The sequence below is a fragment of the Drosophila willistoni genome (genome assembly GCF_018902025.1).
Source record: "Drosophila willistoni isolate 14030-0811.24 chromosome XR unlocalized genomic scaffold, UCI_dwil_1.1 Seg105, whole genome shotgun sequence".
In the NCBI taxonomy this organism is placed as follows: domain Eukaryota; kingdom Metazoa; phylum Arthropoda; class Insecta; order Diptera; family Drosophilidae; genus Drosophila; species Drosophila willistoni.
Genome location: NW_025814054.1, coordinates 864,386 through 881,530, shown reverse-complemented (window position 1 = coordinate 881,530; position 17,145 = coordinate 864,386). Strand labels below are relative to the sequence as shown.

The 17,145-nt window shown below is 36.0% G+C and overlaps 2 protein-coding genes across 2 annotated transcripts in view; one reads left to right on the top strand and one right to left on the bottom strand.

The window, feature by feature from the left end:
* LOC6645053 (bifunctional heparan sulfate N-deacetylase/N-sulfotransferase) overlaps positions 1-17,145 on the top strand; it is a 70,317-nt gene that overhangs the window by 31,982 nt on the left and 21,190 nt on the right. The window contains exon 2 of the mRNA XM_023177154.2: positions 6,141-7,383. Within this exon, the coding sequence (XP_023032922.2) occupies positions 6,725-7,383 (659 nt within the window). The 5' untranslated portion in view covers positions 6,141-6,724. The remainder of the gene's footprint in view (positions 1-6,140; positions 7,384-17,145) is intronic.
* Positions 11,783-12,890, bottom strand: LOC124460594. The gene is made up of 2 exons (XM_047011762.1): positions 12,720-12,890; positions 11,783-12,660 (listed from the first exon to the last, which is right to left on the bottom strand). Exons 1-2 carry the CDS (start codon positions 12,825-12,827, stop codon positions 11,806-11,808), a joined length of 963 nt encoding a protein of 320 aa, XP_046867718.1. The 5' UTR covers positions 12,828-12,890; the 3' UTR covers positions 11,783-11,805.

Below are 17,145 nucleotides of genomic sequence, written 5' to 3'. Positions count from 1 at the left end.
TCCATTGAGGCCATACAACCCTAGCACACTTCTATCCCCACGTTGCACCGTTGCGTTTTGTTATGGTTTAGCCATTTATCAGTCAACAAATGTTTGTTGTTATAGTTTATGTTTGTCTGACTCCCTTCATGCTTTTTGTTTAGTTGCCCCTCTTTTATTATTACATCCTGAAAGACAGAAGATACATTAACGATCCCATTAATCGTATTGATATATACAATTCACTATCAAACAGCTTTTGTTTGGTCGATTCCAATGCATTTATCTAAAGCACATTCTGATGATAGCAGAACTGCATAAACTGTCAAGGGCATATAAAAAGGTTATATACCCGTACCTCATTTTGAGTCAGGTTTAAGTTCCAGGAACGCCTAGAACTTAAAGCAAGGCAACAAGGTGTATACAAATTAGTGTTGGTCAGATGTTGCTATGCCTGTTCGTCCGTCCGTCTAACGCAAACTCCTAGATACTATATATGGGATACTAAACCTAGTCGGTGGCTCAGTGGAGACCTACTAAATCTACAATTCTGTTGTTCTCGAGTTCGAACCCCGACGTAGGTCGAGTTTCCCCCTGATGAAGCAATACTAAAAAGTAGTTCCGTCGGGGATAACGGAAACGATTGTGGATAACGAATAATTTTTTTTTATATATGGGATACTATATCTTAGATTCAGCTGAATCGAACCACCTAACCATTAGCTCCCATGGAAACGATCGGTCGAAAAGAGTGACTTTTCTCAATAAATCGTTATTAATTTAATAATAAGGTTAGTTTCTAAGCGATAGTCATAAATGTAAAATATATGCTATAAGATCAGATCGTTTGGTTAACTATAATAGGAAACGGTATACAAACTTCGGCACAGGACGAAAATAGCCTCGGACTCTGTTTTTTTTGGGCGTTGGTCTTCTACTATTTCTTAGGTTTTATTGGTTTTTCGTGCATTAACGACGCCACCGCCTTTTCCCATATCTCTAGGGGTCGCTGCCTCACAGTTCACAACATATTGATAATCGTTTTTAATTAGGGGAAAACAAAGAGGAGTGAAAAACAAAACATTCCAAAGCTCACGTCTAACCTTGCATGCCATCTTTTTAAACGTTTCAAACTCTTTTTCTGGACCTCAATACCTAGATGTATGCACATATAAACATCAACACATAGCCTTCCAATTCTCACTCTATCTCGTTTTATTTCGCTATACTCACAATTTCTTTTTCCTCGCCTTCCTTCTTTTCATTGCCAAATCCATTGTAAGTGTACATACACACATACCTATATCTGTGAGCGGCGGCGTTTAAGCAGAGTTGATGTATGTAACTATAACGTGTCATTGTATTTCATAAATAGAATCCAACTCTTTCACCGATTTTTCATATAGCACTAAATGATATAGTGTTCCGAAGCGTACGTATTTTATACTTTATCCCAAACTAGTAATAAGAATCATAAATTAAAAGCTTCATCCCAATAGCTTTGGTCAAATGCAGTTAGGTACCAAAACGAAGAAAGCATTTGCTTGGATGACCAGACTACCTTAAGTATGAGCTATATTCGTGGGTATAACGAAGTCGGCGAGATGGTATACTTATTTGATTTTGTAGAGCTTTAGAAAAAGAAGGTGGATGTTTTGCTCCGCCATTCAAAAATAGACCATCGGAATACTTTGTCCTTTTTGGAACGTGAAGGCTAAATATATACCCCATTAACTCAATAATAAATAAATTTTACTTTGACAACTTTAAAAATTTTGACTTTGGTTAAGACTTCCTCGCTTATACCGGAGATATACTTTTAGGTACAGTCTGTCAAGAAACTCTTTACACTCTGAAAAAAAAACGAATTTTTTAACTTTAGATACGAAAAAAACAGCTTTTTATTTAAATTAACGATTTATTTTCAATTGTAATCAGTAGATTATTCAATTTTATGTTAAATTTAAGAAGAAAAAAAACAAAATCATTAACGCAAACAAAAGAAAAACAACAAAAAGGAACTTTACTCAATCTTGACACTGTCAAGAAACTCTTTACACATTTCGTTTTGTTCATCTGTTTTGCTCTTATTCGTAGAATTAACGGTGATTTACCGTTAACTATGCTTTTAGAACTTTATCACGCGGTTCTTCTTTTGCATTCCCTTTGATTTGATTGTGAAAATTCGTTGAGTAAGCATCTAATTACCGTAATAATCAGATTTTTAAAATGCCCGGCAAAAGATTGACCTTTGAAGTAGTTCAATTGATTTTATATAATCGTCAATTGGGTAAATCTGTTTCAGAACTCGTAGAAATGTTTTCCGTATCAAAAAAAACAATTTATAACGTTATAAATCGCGCGGAAAAGGAGGGTCGCCTTGAAGTAAAGGATGGAGGTGGCCGTAAAAGAAAGATATATAAACGTGCCGACCGCCTAATCATGCGAAAAATTGACCAAAATCCGCAAATTTCGGTGAGAACCCTTGCTAAGGATCTTAAGGAAGAGTGTGACTTAGTCGTATCACACGAGACTGTGCGCCAAGCCATCCTACGGCATAAGTACTTTTCTAGAGTGGCTCGCAAGAAACCGCTACTGTCTTCAATTAATATTGAAAAGCGCTTTACTTTCGCTTCTCGTATGGTGAACCACCCAGCAGAATATTGGGACGACGTCATATTTTGCGATGAAACTAAGGTTATGCTGTACTATAACGATGGACCACCCAGAGTATGGCGAAAAGCATGCACTGCCCTGGAACAGCGGCATATTATTCCAACTGTGAAGTTTGGGAAACTTTCCGTTATGGTGTGGGGTTGTATTTCCAGTCGAGGAGTCGGTGAACTGTCATTTATCGAAAATACCATGAACGCCGAACAGTACCTCGAAATTTTGAAAACATACTTAACCCAAAGTGTGATAAATTTTGGATTCGTTTGCGACAATAAGCCGAATTTCAAATTTTACCAGGACAACGACCCCAAACATAAAGAGTATAATGTCCGCTCTTGGCTTTTATACAACTGTGGCAACGTCATTGATACACCACCCCAGAGCCCCGATCTTAACCCGATTGAGCACGCGTGGTCCTATCTAAAAAAAAAAGTGGGAAAGAGGAACCCAAAGAACCGCCAACAGCTAAAAGATTTTGTTTTAGAAGAGTGGAAAAACATCCCTCTTGAATATATAAAAAAGTTGGTAGGATCAATGAAAAAACGCCTCCAACATGTTGCTAGTGCCAAGGGGGGCCATACCAAATACTAAAATGTACATAAATAATAATAATTTAGCATATAATTTAGTTTACATTAGAACAAAACGAAATGTGTAAAGAGTTTCTTGACAGTGTCAAGATTGAGTAAAGTTCCTTTTTGTTGTTTTTCTTTTGTTTGCGTTAATGATTTTGTTTTTTTTCTTCTTAAATTTAACATAAAATTGAATAATCTACTGATTACAATTGAAAATAAATCGTTAATTTAAATAAAAAGCTGTTTTTTTCGTATCTAAAGTTAAAAAATTCGTTTTTTTTTCAGAGTGTAAAGAGTTTCTTGACAGACTGTAAATAAACTCACAATGCTTAAAATTCTCACTTGCAGGCTGCAAAGTGTTTACAAATATCCCCCTAAAATCAAGCACTAATTTTTTATGCTTTTATGCACTTGTAAACAATACTTCGAACCAATAATGCCTTTTTTTTTTGTTTTTAAAACAAACATTACAATTTTTGATTTCAAACGACAAATATATCTTTTAATCGATTGACATGTATTGATATTTTCTAAGTCTGTGTCTCTAATTTTATGCCATTCGTTTGAAATGGTTGCTTCTATCAGCCTGTAGACAAAGTGCTTTAATGGCTTTTCACACTTGAGAGATGTTCAGTTTACATAGAAAAATATATATAAATACATACATATACGATAATAGCTTTATGTTTGGCTATAAATCAATTTACACTGGCAATTAAATTGATACATTTGTCTTTTATTGGGCGTGGGTGAGTTTGAGGGATGCTAGATTTAAGAAAGTGTGACCAAGGAATGCGATGATACAAATAAAAACGAAAAGTATTTTCGAATAAAGATTTGGTTTATCTATTCATTTAATTTATTATGGCTATCTTTCTCTCTCTCTCTCTCTCTCTCTCTGTAATTCTCTCTCACCGTCTATCTCTTTCTCTCTCTCTCTTGTTATCGCTCTATCTCTCTCTTTTTCTCTCTCCCTCTCTCTCTTGTTTGGAGTTTTTATGTGGATGTGAATGTTTGTATGTTTCAGTTAACACATGTTCTTTCACTTGGCCATCATGATAAGCATCGTTTCTCATCTAAACCTCATTATTGACTCATTTAGTTGGGCCATAAAGCCCCCAAAAGTATGTTGTCTTTATGCGTGTGTTTTGGGATAGCCGTTACACATACCAATTAAACAGTGTACGGCCATTAAGACCTTTGTAAACTGAGGCATATGCAGTTAATGGTTAAATATACACAAAAACACACACACACACACACACACACACACACAGAGGATGAGCGGGAGATATACCCTTGAAATCATTTGTGGCTTCAACAATTTGTCGTTTTATTTGCTATCTGGCAGGTTTATAAACATTTTGTTTAGTTTGTTTGCTTTTACTCTTGTTTTGGCTTGGCTCTGAGACACAAATAAATTGACAACTATCCATTTTGTGGGGCGTCGTCGTCTTCGTTTATCAAGCGTCACATAAGCTTTATAAGTAATTTGAAAACCTTTATCACACACACACACACGTACATAGTTGTCAATTATTTGTAAATATGTAAGGAAAAGTAGTTTTAAAAGCATTTATGTTGCAGTTAAATGATGTGACACATGAAGTGGAAAAATCTAGAATAAAATATATTTCTCTGTGTGGAATACATACAACATCGTAAACAAAATACATATATTAGATTAGCCCAGTCAATCTAGCCCTGTCTGTCCGTCCATATAAACACCTAAATCTTAGACACTATAAAGGCTAGAGTCACTTGAGTTGGTAAGTAGAGTAATATAATCTGTACGTTGACCAAACACACATGATTTTATATAGTTATATCTATCAATATACCGAACTTTCATTAATTTGAATTTGGACTGTGAACAACCAAGTATTGTAAAAGGACGATAGTAAATTTTTTGGTTTTGTATACTACTATAGAAAGTAGTAAAACATCTACGACTAAATGTAACAATATGAACAGTCATTTCAGATGCCTAAATCACATGCTTTGGAAAAATTGCGAAAGTAACAATTTAGAGTAAAGTAAAGTACCAACAATTTATAAGTTTACAAACACCCCATTTATAGACATTTTAGTTTCATTATGACTCAAAAAAGCACGTGTAAAGATTGGCGAGTAACAATTTGGTTTGCATCTGATTAAATTCAGCAAGCTCAGCTGCGGTGCCGGGATAGATTAAAAAAACGAGAAGAAGACATTCAGCAACATTGAATGTAATCAATGAAATCCGACTCTTGCAACTAGTTCAGCTAAAAAAAATCCCCTTGAACTTTGCTGAGACATTGTCGACTCAATACCATGCTGATGGCTCATAATTTTAAAGACCAAGGGATGTTCTACATAGTGTTAAACCATGAAGAATAATAAAATTAAGTTCGGAAGAGCTTCGACAGCATTATTGGGGTTATTTTAAGGGACTAAGTAGATATTTTACTCAACAACATTAGAAGAATATTATAAAAAATATATAAAGATAATTATTAAATTTTTTTATAATTTTATAATCACATTATATTTATAAATATTTGTCTTTTGTATTTAGCTTTATACATATATTCATATATAGCTTAGCTTTTTCAGTATTCATATATATCATATAACTAAATTAAATTATATAACAATGATTTGTCTTTACTCGATGACAATTTCATAGGGAGTTCCCTGTAAATATTAGAAACAATTTACCAGTTCAATTGTAAGTGGAATTCTACTTACACAATTGAACTAAATGCTCACGAAAAAAGCGTTGTCGCACTGTATAAGAAATTTTTATGACCCATGGTTTTTGTAGGTTTAGTCTATTGTATTGTTAGTGTATAAATAGGCTACTGGTATTTACTTTTACTATAAAATATGAATTATTTACTTAATCTGTTTTCCATTTCATTATTTTTACAGATAAGAACCCGGCCACGACGACAGCGGTCGAGTTGTCAATAACGGGAGCAGTCAGCAGTACATAGAAGCAAGAGAAGCCACAGTCAATGCCTGATAGTGCGACGAAACGAGGGTTGCCGCAATCAATTTCCAATTACGCAAACATCAATAATGGAATTATTTAAAGAGAATTTTCAATTGAAATCCCAGCACCGAAGAAATGAAGCAACAACAGAATCTGTTATATATAGAAGAGAAGGGTATACAGATTTCAATTATCATAATAATGGCAAAACAAAATGAATATTTCAATATTTGGAAACATATCAAATGGCGAATTGAAAAGTGAATGAGAACCAAGGAAAACAAAGCAAAACAAACATTACTCTAAAAGCAAGAGAAGGAGAGAAAACAAAAGAACAAGTGCCATAGTGAGAGAATTGATTAAAACGCGTGTGTTATTTGTTAGAACAATTTATTTGGATTTTGAGTTTTTTTTTTTTTTTTTTGGACATTCGTTTATCATTGTTTTGTTTGAAGAAGACATATCCTGCAGTTTTTAAATAGATATAAAACCACCGACAAATTTCAAATAACAACGCAATATGACAATATCATTGGCAGCAACAGCAGCGGCTAACAATGCAAATCGATATGAAAAACTCATTAGGCAACCAAATATGGCAACCGTGACAAGTGGAACCGGAACCCAAACGAATATGGAAGCTGAAGCAGCAATAGCAACAACACGAACAACAACGGAAACAACAACAGGAACAGCAACGGCAACAACGAATTCATATGACAATTGTCATTCGAACCATATTCAACATCATCATCTCCAACAACATGGTCAGACGACCACCTTCACAGATCGCACAATTCTATTGCCAGCCATGCTCCATGGCGGCAACGGCGACAGCCTTAGCAACAGCACCAACATCGTCACGTACAAGGCTAAAGCCAATGGCAGCTGCTCTTCGTTGTCTACCTCATCGTCATCGCCATCATCGCCAGCGTCCTTTGCCTCCTGCTCGAGCACCTCGTCGTCATCCCCAATCGCCTCTGGTAGCAGCAGTCATCTAGTTGGCGGTGCCGTAGGAGGAGGTGGTTTACCAGGCGGTTGGTTCTGCCATTGTTGTAATTTAATTGCACGTCGCTGTTTTGGCATCAATGTGCGTCGCTGTGTCCTGGCCCTGTTTGCCATTACCGTGGTTAGCATTTTCTACTACACCCATTATGTCGATACGGGCGTATTTGTTGGGTAAGTAACGTGAACGTAACAAACCGTCCTGTCCACTCATTCGTCTTCCCCGGGATGGTCTACTTCTAATTTTTTCCCCCATTTTCTTTTTTATTTCCTCCCGCGTTTTTCGACTATTTGAAATGATTTTTATTGTGCTCAAGTGGCGACGCTGCACTTCACTTCAATTCTCGCCGATAACCCAGCATCCGGGAGGTGCCGCGCAGCGCGACTCAGTATCAAAATCTGGTGTTGTGTGTGTGCGTGTTTGATTGGATTTTTTTGAAGTGGTTAAGCGGTCGGAGCGTGCAGGGGCACAAGAGGTGGAAAGTGGCGGGGAATTGTTTTCAATATGCTGCGAATTAAATTAAAAAACAGGTGTATGAACAACTAAATGGGCAAAGTATAGTAGACGAGTGCGAACGCCAGCTTTATTGTAGGTGAAGTGGATTTTGTGTGGCGGCAAGGCAGAAACCATTTAAATTGTGAAACATATGTGTGGAATGCCTTTTTTCGACTGTAAAATGAGCATTCAGCACAAGTATAAAGAACAAATTTTATTGAAATTTAACCTGTTTAATTATTTATACTTTGACTCAACTGAAACTCCAATGCGATAGCAGATGGAATCCAATATTTTTGAGTTCATGAATTGAATATAAAATAAAGAAGAGAAACGGCAAATTGTCGCCAAAATATGAAAGACATAATGTCTCTTAGGCTAAAAATATATATAAATCGGCGAAGAAGAGTTATGAGTCAATTTTAACCATCTCCAAGTAGTCGATGGTAATCACATCTTGTGAATCCCAAAAATCAATGTCCATTACCCGGTGATGAAGCTCTTATAGTGTCCAAGATCTAGATGTTGATAAGGACGAAAAGTCGGATTGACTCAGCTGTTGATGCTGATTAAAAATATATATATTTTAAACTCTCGAAAAGGTTTCCTTTGCTTGTTAGATACGTTTTAGCGACCTTAATATACCATTTTACTCAATGGTTGCATGCCATGAAAAAGGAAATGAAAGAAGATGAAAAACATAAGCTACGCAAAAAGACTGAAAGTAAGATAATTAAGGCAAAAACTCCAGCACATCATATTGACTGGATGAAATCCCATCGATTTTTTAACAACTGGAAACTCATATGACGTTCATAAGGCATTTATTTATTTTTTTTTGTTTTGTGGCTTGAGAAACTTATGAAATGATTGTCATCAGTCTGTTAAAAGGTAGTTGTTTCCCCTATTTTTTTTTTTTTTTTTCTCTTTGCTTCCATAAATAAAGTTAACACCTTTTTGGTTCGCTTCCTTCGTACAGCCAACAAACACCTGGGTTTTCTTTTGCAAACTACATATTCTCAAAAAAACTTCTTGCGCCAAAAGTGCCACAAGGCAGGAGAGCGAATCGGTAGGGGCAGGGCTTACTAAAAATACATGCATACATACATATATTGCTCATAATTGCGTACATAACTAACTAAAGGAAATTGCAACAGAAGAAAAAGAAAAAGGAGGCAAGTGAAAATGAAAATTGTGAAGCCAAACGAAACGAACGGAACAAGAACTCCGACTCTTTCCATTTCGCGCACTATTTCTCTGTGTACGATGTGTTCATATGTATACGTTGCAATCGTGGAGTGAAATAGTATACCAGAGTCACGAAAAAGTATGCAACAGACAAGCAGTTTATAGACCAAATTGTCATGCAAAACACATTTTTTTCCAGATATACAAACTTGGAACTATAGATTTTTTGTTCAACTGCATTCCTTGTTTTCCAAGTGTCATGTTGTATCAACTGGCACAGTTATAACGACACAATATCTAAAAGATATCGATGCACATACCTTAAATCAGAGAACTTTGTTAAAAAGAAAATTCAATTAGCTAAGCTAACCTCAAAGCAGAACAAAATTATGAACATTGTATCAGTGATTTTTAAGATATGCCTAAATATTTACACGAATCTTTAAAGGAGTGGTTTATGAATATGTAAGAATGTCCTGACAATTTCGATCATAAAGTTTAAAATCCATAAGGTTTCGGCTCGAATATGGTTATATGGGAACAATTTTGGAAATTTTGTCCAACTATTAATCAGCTTTAAAAGCCTGGATTATATACGAGCTAATTAGCTAATTAAGTATACCAAAGATTTGCATTGAAAATTGAGCATACCAAGTAATAATTTGGACTAATTTGATCATAATGGGATGGCAATATTTTACAACTGCCTTGAATATTCTACATACATATGAACGACGATACTCTGGCTTCATTTTGCAGAGCGTTCTTAGGTAGACAAAGTTGTTTCATTTGGTACATGGTACACCAAAGTCGACCAAGTGCGACAACTTACATATTTCATTTTTTGTTCCCTTGTTTGCTCCTGCTGGATTTGGCTTTTTTGGATATCCCTGGCCACCCAGGCTGTTAGCTACTTTTTGCGCGCAATTATGGTTTACAAACACCTCTACCGAAATACATTGATCCCAGCACCCTATTTTCCCACACATCCCCACCTGAATCATTGCTCTGCCGAGTGCTCTACCAACGGTAAAGGTTTTTTTTTTTTTGATTACTTTTGCCAGAAGTGGCAAAATTGCAGCAAAGCAAGCGGAGAAAAAACAGCAGGAACAAGTGAATGAAGTGTGCGACGGAGACGGAGAAGAAAAGGTATCGTTGATTATCCTTAGAGGGCTCTTTCTATCTTTCTGTAGGGTTAAAATAAAGTTATTAACATTTAAATGCCCAAGTTGGTTAAAAAATATTTTAATTTGTTGCAAAGTGCACTTGAAAATTTAATTTACGATGTTATACTGATGGAAAACTTAATTAGTTGCCTAAGTGGCTAAAAATCAATCAGTGAAAACAGGCAAGGACATGACGTTGCCAGGAATAACAATTACAAAAACGCAATGCAATTTGAGGAGCTGAAGTCAAATTATTTACATATGTACATTGTACATATACATATGTATGTATGTACACTTAAATAGATGCATGTACATACATACGTACACACATATACAAACACGTATGCGTGTGTTAAATATGGTAAATTTTAATGAATTCAGATGACCTGACTCTATGTTGTGCGTGTGTGTCCTTTCGTCCATTATGGGCAAAAAGCGGAAGCAACTTGACATGGCAAGTGCGAGTTGTGGCCTGCCCCTGCGGCTGTGATTTCTCTCACTCACTCACGCTAGTTCTGTCTCTGTTTCTGTGCTGCCGCTGTTGCGTCTGTCATTATTTGCACTCACACATATGTATGCACAGACACACTCACACAAACACCTACACATACAAGCAGGCAACATTGCGTAGGTAAGTGCATAACGTATTTTGACAAAATGCAAATGGTTGGCATACACAAAGCTTGATAGAGAGAGATAGAATCATACATGTACATATATACATTGTACCTAGATGTGTTCATACATATGTACGACTGAAATAATTGATTTGTGGTGCAAAACATGAGAGAAACACCAACAACATCACAAAAACAACCAACAAAATTTTCAAAGGATATATGTACATACGCCAAGAGAAATCTAACAAATCGTTAGGTGAATTCTAAAACCCGATATCCAAAAGAATTTAAAGGTGAAAAAGCATAGACTTCATTGTATGAAATAAAGACATTTAGGGAACTTTTTGTACTATGGAAATAAAAATTCATAAGACAATGTCAACTTAATTTTGAACTAATCAGACATTGAAATCCAACATAATTTCACCTATTACAAAATAAAGTGGTTGATAAAAGTCTCTAGTCAAAGGCTATTCGTTTCTGTGAGAGTTATATAATATAGTAGACCGATCCGTCTGAATCGTGCATGCAGTGTATAATACCCTTCGTTAGAGTGTTATCAAAGCTATTAAAAAATGGTTTGATAATAATTTCGAGTTTTTAGTATACCTTGTAAAAGTATGCAACACAAAATTTGTTTCAGCGTCTGTAAATGATAAAAGAGACAAATATTTGATAAAAGGCATTATCTAACAACGACTATCTTATGCTTATCAAATGTAAATAAGTTTACAACTGATAATACAACTGTCTAGATTTCAAAAATCATTCAATTAGTAGTCCACCTTACATAGGGAACAAAGAAACTTGTAGCAAGAATGAGTGAGATGAGATTTAAGTTTCCAAAAATAATTTGTTGGATATTCTTTATGTTATTGGTGCTACATATTACTGTAGCTATAACAAACGATGAAGAATTGAAGGTACAGACTGTGGGCTTTTGGGAGCGCCTTTTGGCTAAGACAAAAAGCATACCGTGGTACAGCAATCAGACGGAAAAGGAGACTCCGGAAACAACAAACAAACGGAGAGTGATGTGGCAGCGCTTAACGATGGCTAGCGTGTTGTGAAATCAAATCAATAAAAGATAAATAAAAGTATATTGATGACATTGTTTAATCAATCAATTTTGAAAACACTTAACATTTTTAGCCAGATCACAATAGCCTGACTTTTGATCCCAATAGAGTCCTTTTGGGCAAGATGTCAGCACTGGCATGCCGACAATGCAAATGTAATACTTGGCACAATCATCGGGATGCGATAAGTAGCTCTGACGCTCCAAAGGGCATGTTAAAGGGGCTTTCCCAGTTTCGGTGCGTGGGGGACCTTGCAGAGCAGCATCTGTCGAGGAAACTGTAGCTCCAGTCTCCTCCACGGTGGGTGTGGTTTCTATCTCACTCGGATATACGGAACTGGTGGTGCTTACAATATAACAGACAGTGGTTAGTTGACTGCCATCAGAATGTTCTTGGGCCTGTTGTCCCTGTTGCCCTTGACCTTGCCATTGAGACTGGTTCTGGAGAACATTATTATAACAAAGTGCATCACCACTTAGTTGACACTCGGCCTGCTTATAATTCCAAAAGGTGCCGCGACCACACTGATGACGATGCAAATGTCCGTAGGCACAAATGAAATACACTTGACACTTTGTAGGATGGGGTAAAAAGTATGCACCAAAGTGACGGCACTCAATATGCAAGGGATCGTATTTGTCAAGAGGATCTACGGGTTTTCCACTGACCACATCGACAGCCATGAACACAGGTCTCGGCTTGTACTGGGGCCAATCGTTGTCGTCCCCCCCCTGTGTCACACAGTTGACCTTCTCCGGTAAATCACATTCCCTGCGGTTAGCATCAAAATAAAGACCCTGACTGCAATAGAGCACATTTGGGATCTGATTGCAAACAAAGTATGCATTGCAATCCAAGGGATGACCCACCAACTCGCCCTCCGTACGATTGTCACAGACCTACAACAGAAACCTCTATAAATTATCCCTTTTGCACTGTACACAGCATACGCACTTACATGACTTAAATCGCCGATTATGGACACCTTCTGCGGTTGTTGCTGGGCCATACTCTGGCCCAGCAGACACCATAAAGAAAACACAACAAATGCCCAAAAGCATTGCATTTCGTTCGGGTTAGGGTTAAACTTTTGCTTTTCAATTATTAAATATTCTTTGCTGTCTCTTAACGTTACGTCAAAATACAAGACACCGACGCTCCATCAGATCCCCTTTTATACATGCCCTCGAATAGAATAGGTGTGGCCGTTGCCAAAAATCTAATCGAATCACTCACTAATTGGAGAGAACATGAAAATTCCATGTACTGCCCATATCTTTTTAAACAAATTCTGCATTCAAACAACAAAAAAAAAAAAAATCTTGTAAGGTCGTCGAGCAATAAGCGTGCTCAAAAAAAAAACAATGCAAAACATAATGAACAAGGCGAGCAATTTCACACAATTTATCTTTTTCGGCACAATGTGTCATGCCGAAAGTTTCCCTACATTTTTCGTCAATCATTCAAAGTGTATTGAATACAAAAGTTCCATAATATTGCGAAAATGTAATCTGCAGATGATTGTGACAGATTAGACTATTAATGTAAAAGCTATTAGAAATTATTCCGGTTTCAAAAATTATATGGTATGCCACTCCGCTAAATAGGTTTGAGAAACGTTGTTACATGATATATGTCATATATTTTTATGACTATTGTTTGCTTTGAAGCTTCACTTAATTACTCATTTTATAAGTATGTACTAGTATAAAATAAGAGTTTTGTAAAGACAAAATGAAGTTCGGTTTTTATTATGTAATAAACTCAATGTGTGTTTAGATTTTTGTGTCATTTTAAAGGTTTAAGAACTTCGACATTAATTTACGGTCGATCTAACATCGGCTATGCCAAAGTTAATACTATCTCTTTGCAAATTTGGTAAAGATACTTATACTCCTTAACCGCTTTTCATGTCCCACTTAATGATAAAGTGGCCCGATCCGGGTGATTCAGACTCAGCTTCTTATGCTGATTAAGAATATATACTTTATGGGGTCGGAAACGCCTCCTCTGCGTTTCAAACATCTGACCAATTTTATAATACCCTACAAAGTCTAGAACGGACATGGTGTCGATCAAAAATATTTATGCTTTATTTGGTTAAAGATGCTTTTTTGCTTTCTGACCAAAATTGATATACCCTTTTTGCAAGGGTATAAGAAACCTCTTTAGACTTAAATGTGTTTTATATCAAACAATCTGCAATAACGAGATAAGCAATGTATAATAAAACAATAACCTTGATCATACATTTGTGTAGCTATAGCAATTATATCTGTGTCTTATGACCAAAGGAGTGACTTCTAAAATGTTATATCTGGACAGATAGCGTATTTTGTTTGCGGGTTTGTAAAATAGGCTTTGATTAAGGTAACAAAGGAAGGATAAAAAACTAGCTGATTAATTTTATTAATTTTAATAAACTCTATAGGATGCTTATTTTAATGAATTTTGTGTGTTTATCCTAAAATACTATTTCATTGAGTAACTCACAAAATGCTATTGCTTTCGACAAATTTGTCGCCTGTTTGGCCCCTGTGTTTACATATGTACATATATGTATAGAATTCTTTTTGCTTACATTGAATATACATATTTATATTTGTATGCGATGGTGTAGATTAACGTACGCTTAATGAGACAGCAGAAACTATTCAAATTTGAAAACAATTCTGAACTCGATAAACAACACATAAATTAGTTACTCGAATGAAGTTAGTCCCGGGTAATGAGTCTCACTCTCTCTCTCTCTCTTTTTTTGCTCTCTAGACTAAATATTTAATTTGAAAATGCGATTATAAATGACAATATGCCCAAAGGGTGGTCACATCAAATGAAAACCAGCCGACCTTTAGCTTTAGCAATTTGTTGAAAAAGTGATTACATATGCGTATATGTATTTATATAAATACATAAATGGCTGAAAAACGCTGCCCCAAAGTGGCAAATGATGCTGATGTACTGCTGCAAATATTATTATATCAATATTTTCGAATTTTAATTAACTATGAATTATTGTATGTATTTTTGATTTTAATGAATATAGACTTTAAAATAATCTTTTTTTGGCGATTCACCTCAAATTGTGTAATATCGACATTTTTGTTTTAAATGTCGAAAACGAGATGTCTAAAATATCGGATTTCTTTCGTACCGCTATGCCGATGGCATAAGACGGGGTAGGGTTGGAAAGCCATTCATACGTAAAGCGGTTTTCAATTACTGACCAACCGATGCTGTTGGCATTGCTCTTCCATGAGCATGTCAAATGCTGCGAAATGCAATAAATAATTACATTTATTTGCTTTAACAGCAATTACAAACAAACAAACGAATGGAGAGAAAGTCAGAGATACATGTAGGTAAGAGACTGAGAGCGCTGCCCGCCCGCCCAATGCCTTTTGCATAACCTAGAATGAGTGCAGATCGCCGCATCCCCTTTGGCCATGTTCACAGTTCATTTGCCCGAATGTCCTGTGCAATTTCCAGTTCTTAGTTCAATGCAGTTCTGCATTCTGACATTTTCCCACTCTCTTGCCCACATTGCACTGGCAATTTAATTGAACTGTGCTTGGCTTGATTTATTTAATTACTTTTTACACTTTTTCCTCTGCTGCACATTGCTTTGGCCCCATCTCTGAAATCGGCGATTCTTTGTTATTATAGTTTTTTCTGGGGTTTCCGTTTTATTTCATCCTTTTAACATTTTCAAGTGTTTTCAACGGATTCTCATTGTTATTAAGTTGCCTTGAAAATGGAAATTGTTCATCGCCATTCTGAACGGGCAATCGAAATGGTTGGAAAGAAGAACTACGTTCGCTTTCTTAAATACCGAAAACAAAGAATATGCATGAGGAACAATTGCTATATATGTAAATGCAACATGTTGGTCGGTAAAATGTAAAATAGAGAGAAAGTCGATGATGATTTTGCTTTATCAAATTTGTAGTCCTGCAGATCTATTCTTACTTACCTTCAGTATGCTGTGAGGGAATATCGATTGGGTTGAATTTGAAGGTTTATACATATATGAATGTACTATCTAAAGATGTGTCTCAAGTGCCTGTGCATAAAGATTGTGTCGTAGCGCTAGGCAAATACTTTTCTCTGCCTTTTCGACGGTTTACATTTTAGACTGTTAAGGTGTCCAGAATTTTTCAAAAAGGGACTTTAATAATATGGGCACCGCTGGCATTTATTGGAATATCTCCAATGCATCCAGAGGATAAAATGGAATATAAAGAAGTTTTTTGTGACTTTATGATACATATATGTATGTATATATTCTTGATCAGCATCTAGCCATGTCGATCGCCCTGTTTGTCGGTCTGTTTAAATACCTACATAGATTTCTCGTGTAGTCTGTACATTTAACAAAGATTACATTCGCCTTAAATTTTTACGTATCTATTCGCTTCTTTAATATACTCAAAGTCGACGCGACTTCATTTCAATAAGTTTTGAGTCGTAAATATAACCATAATTTTATATTTCGCAATAACAAAAGTATTAAAGAAATTGCGGTATATTAGTCCCAAAAAAGGGAAAAATTTCGATTTTCACCTGATGCGCGATTGTTTACGTTTGTTAAACATATTTTTATACCCTTGCAAAAGGGGTATATTGACGTTCGTCTGTCTAGATCAACGCAAACTCCTTCTGACATATGCGCCGCACTGTTTCAGCTTGATTTTTTAGGCCATTTTTTTTTGGCAGAAATTTCGTTTTTATATAAAATGTTTTTTTTTCGCTTTGACGCCTGTAGGTAAGGTAAGACTAATAGAAAAACTTGCAAGGTTGTACAAACTTTGGCACGGCCGAAGTTAGCCCAACCCTCTGGTTAAAATCCAATTTTGCAATTTTTTATAAGCCTTGCCAGAACACAGGGTCTGCTCAAGATTCTAAATGTTGTAAAAGGCATGCAAAGGAAAAGCAGAAGAAATTGTTAATAAAATATAACGGTAAAAGACTGCAAGGGTATATAAACTTTGGCATAGCCGAATTTCTCTTATTTGTTTTTTCGGTATTTGCTTTAGTCATTTCTCATTTTTTGCTGGTCTGCTAAGTTTCTCCATTTTTTGCCCATAGATATGTTCAGTTTTTTAAGTAGATATGTCTGTATGGATGAATGCTCGGAACTGGCTGTATTTGTATGTACAATATATATATCATGTATGTATGTACACGTATCCTTGTGCTAGATTCGCATTTTATTATGCTGCCTTTATTTCGCGTCCTTCTTCTACTTCGACTCCTTTGCCTTACCCCAAAATTTATCCCTTTTTTTGGGCTTTGCCCAGTTGCATTACATATGCGCCCCGTTGGCAGCGCCGCACATTTTTGTAGCTGATACTGCTAGAGCTGCTGCTGCTGCTGCACTTGCG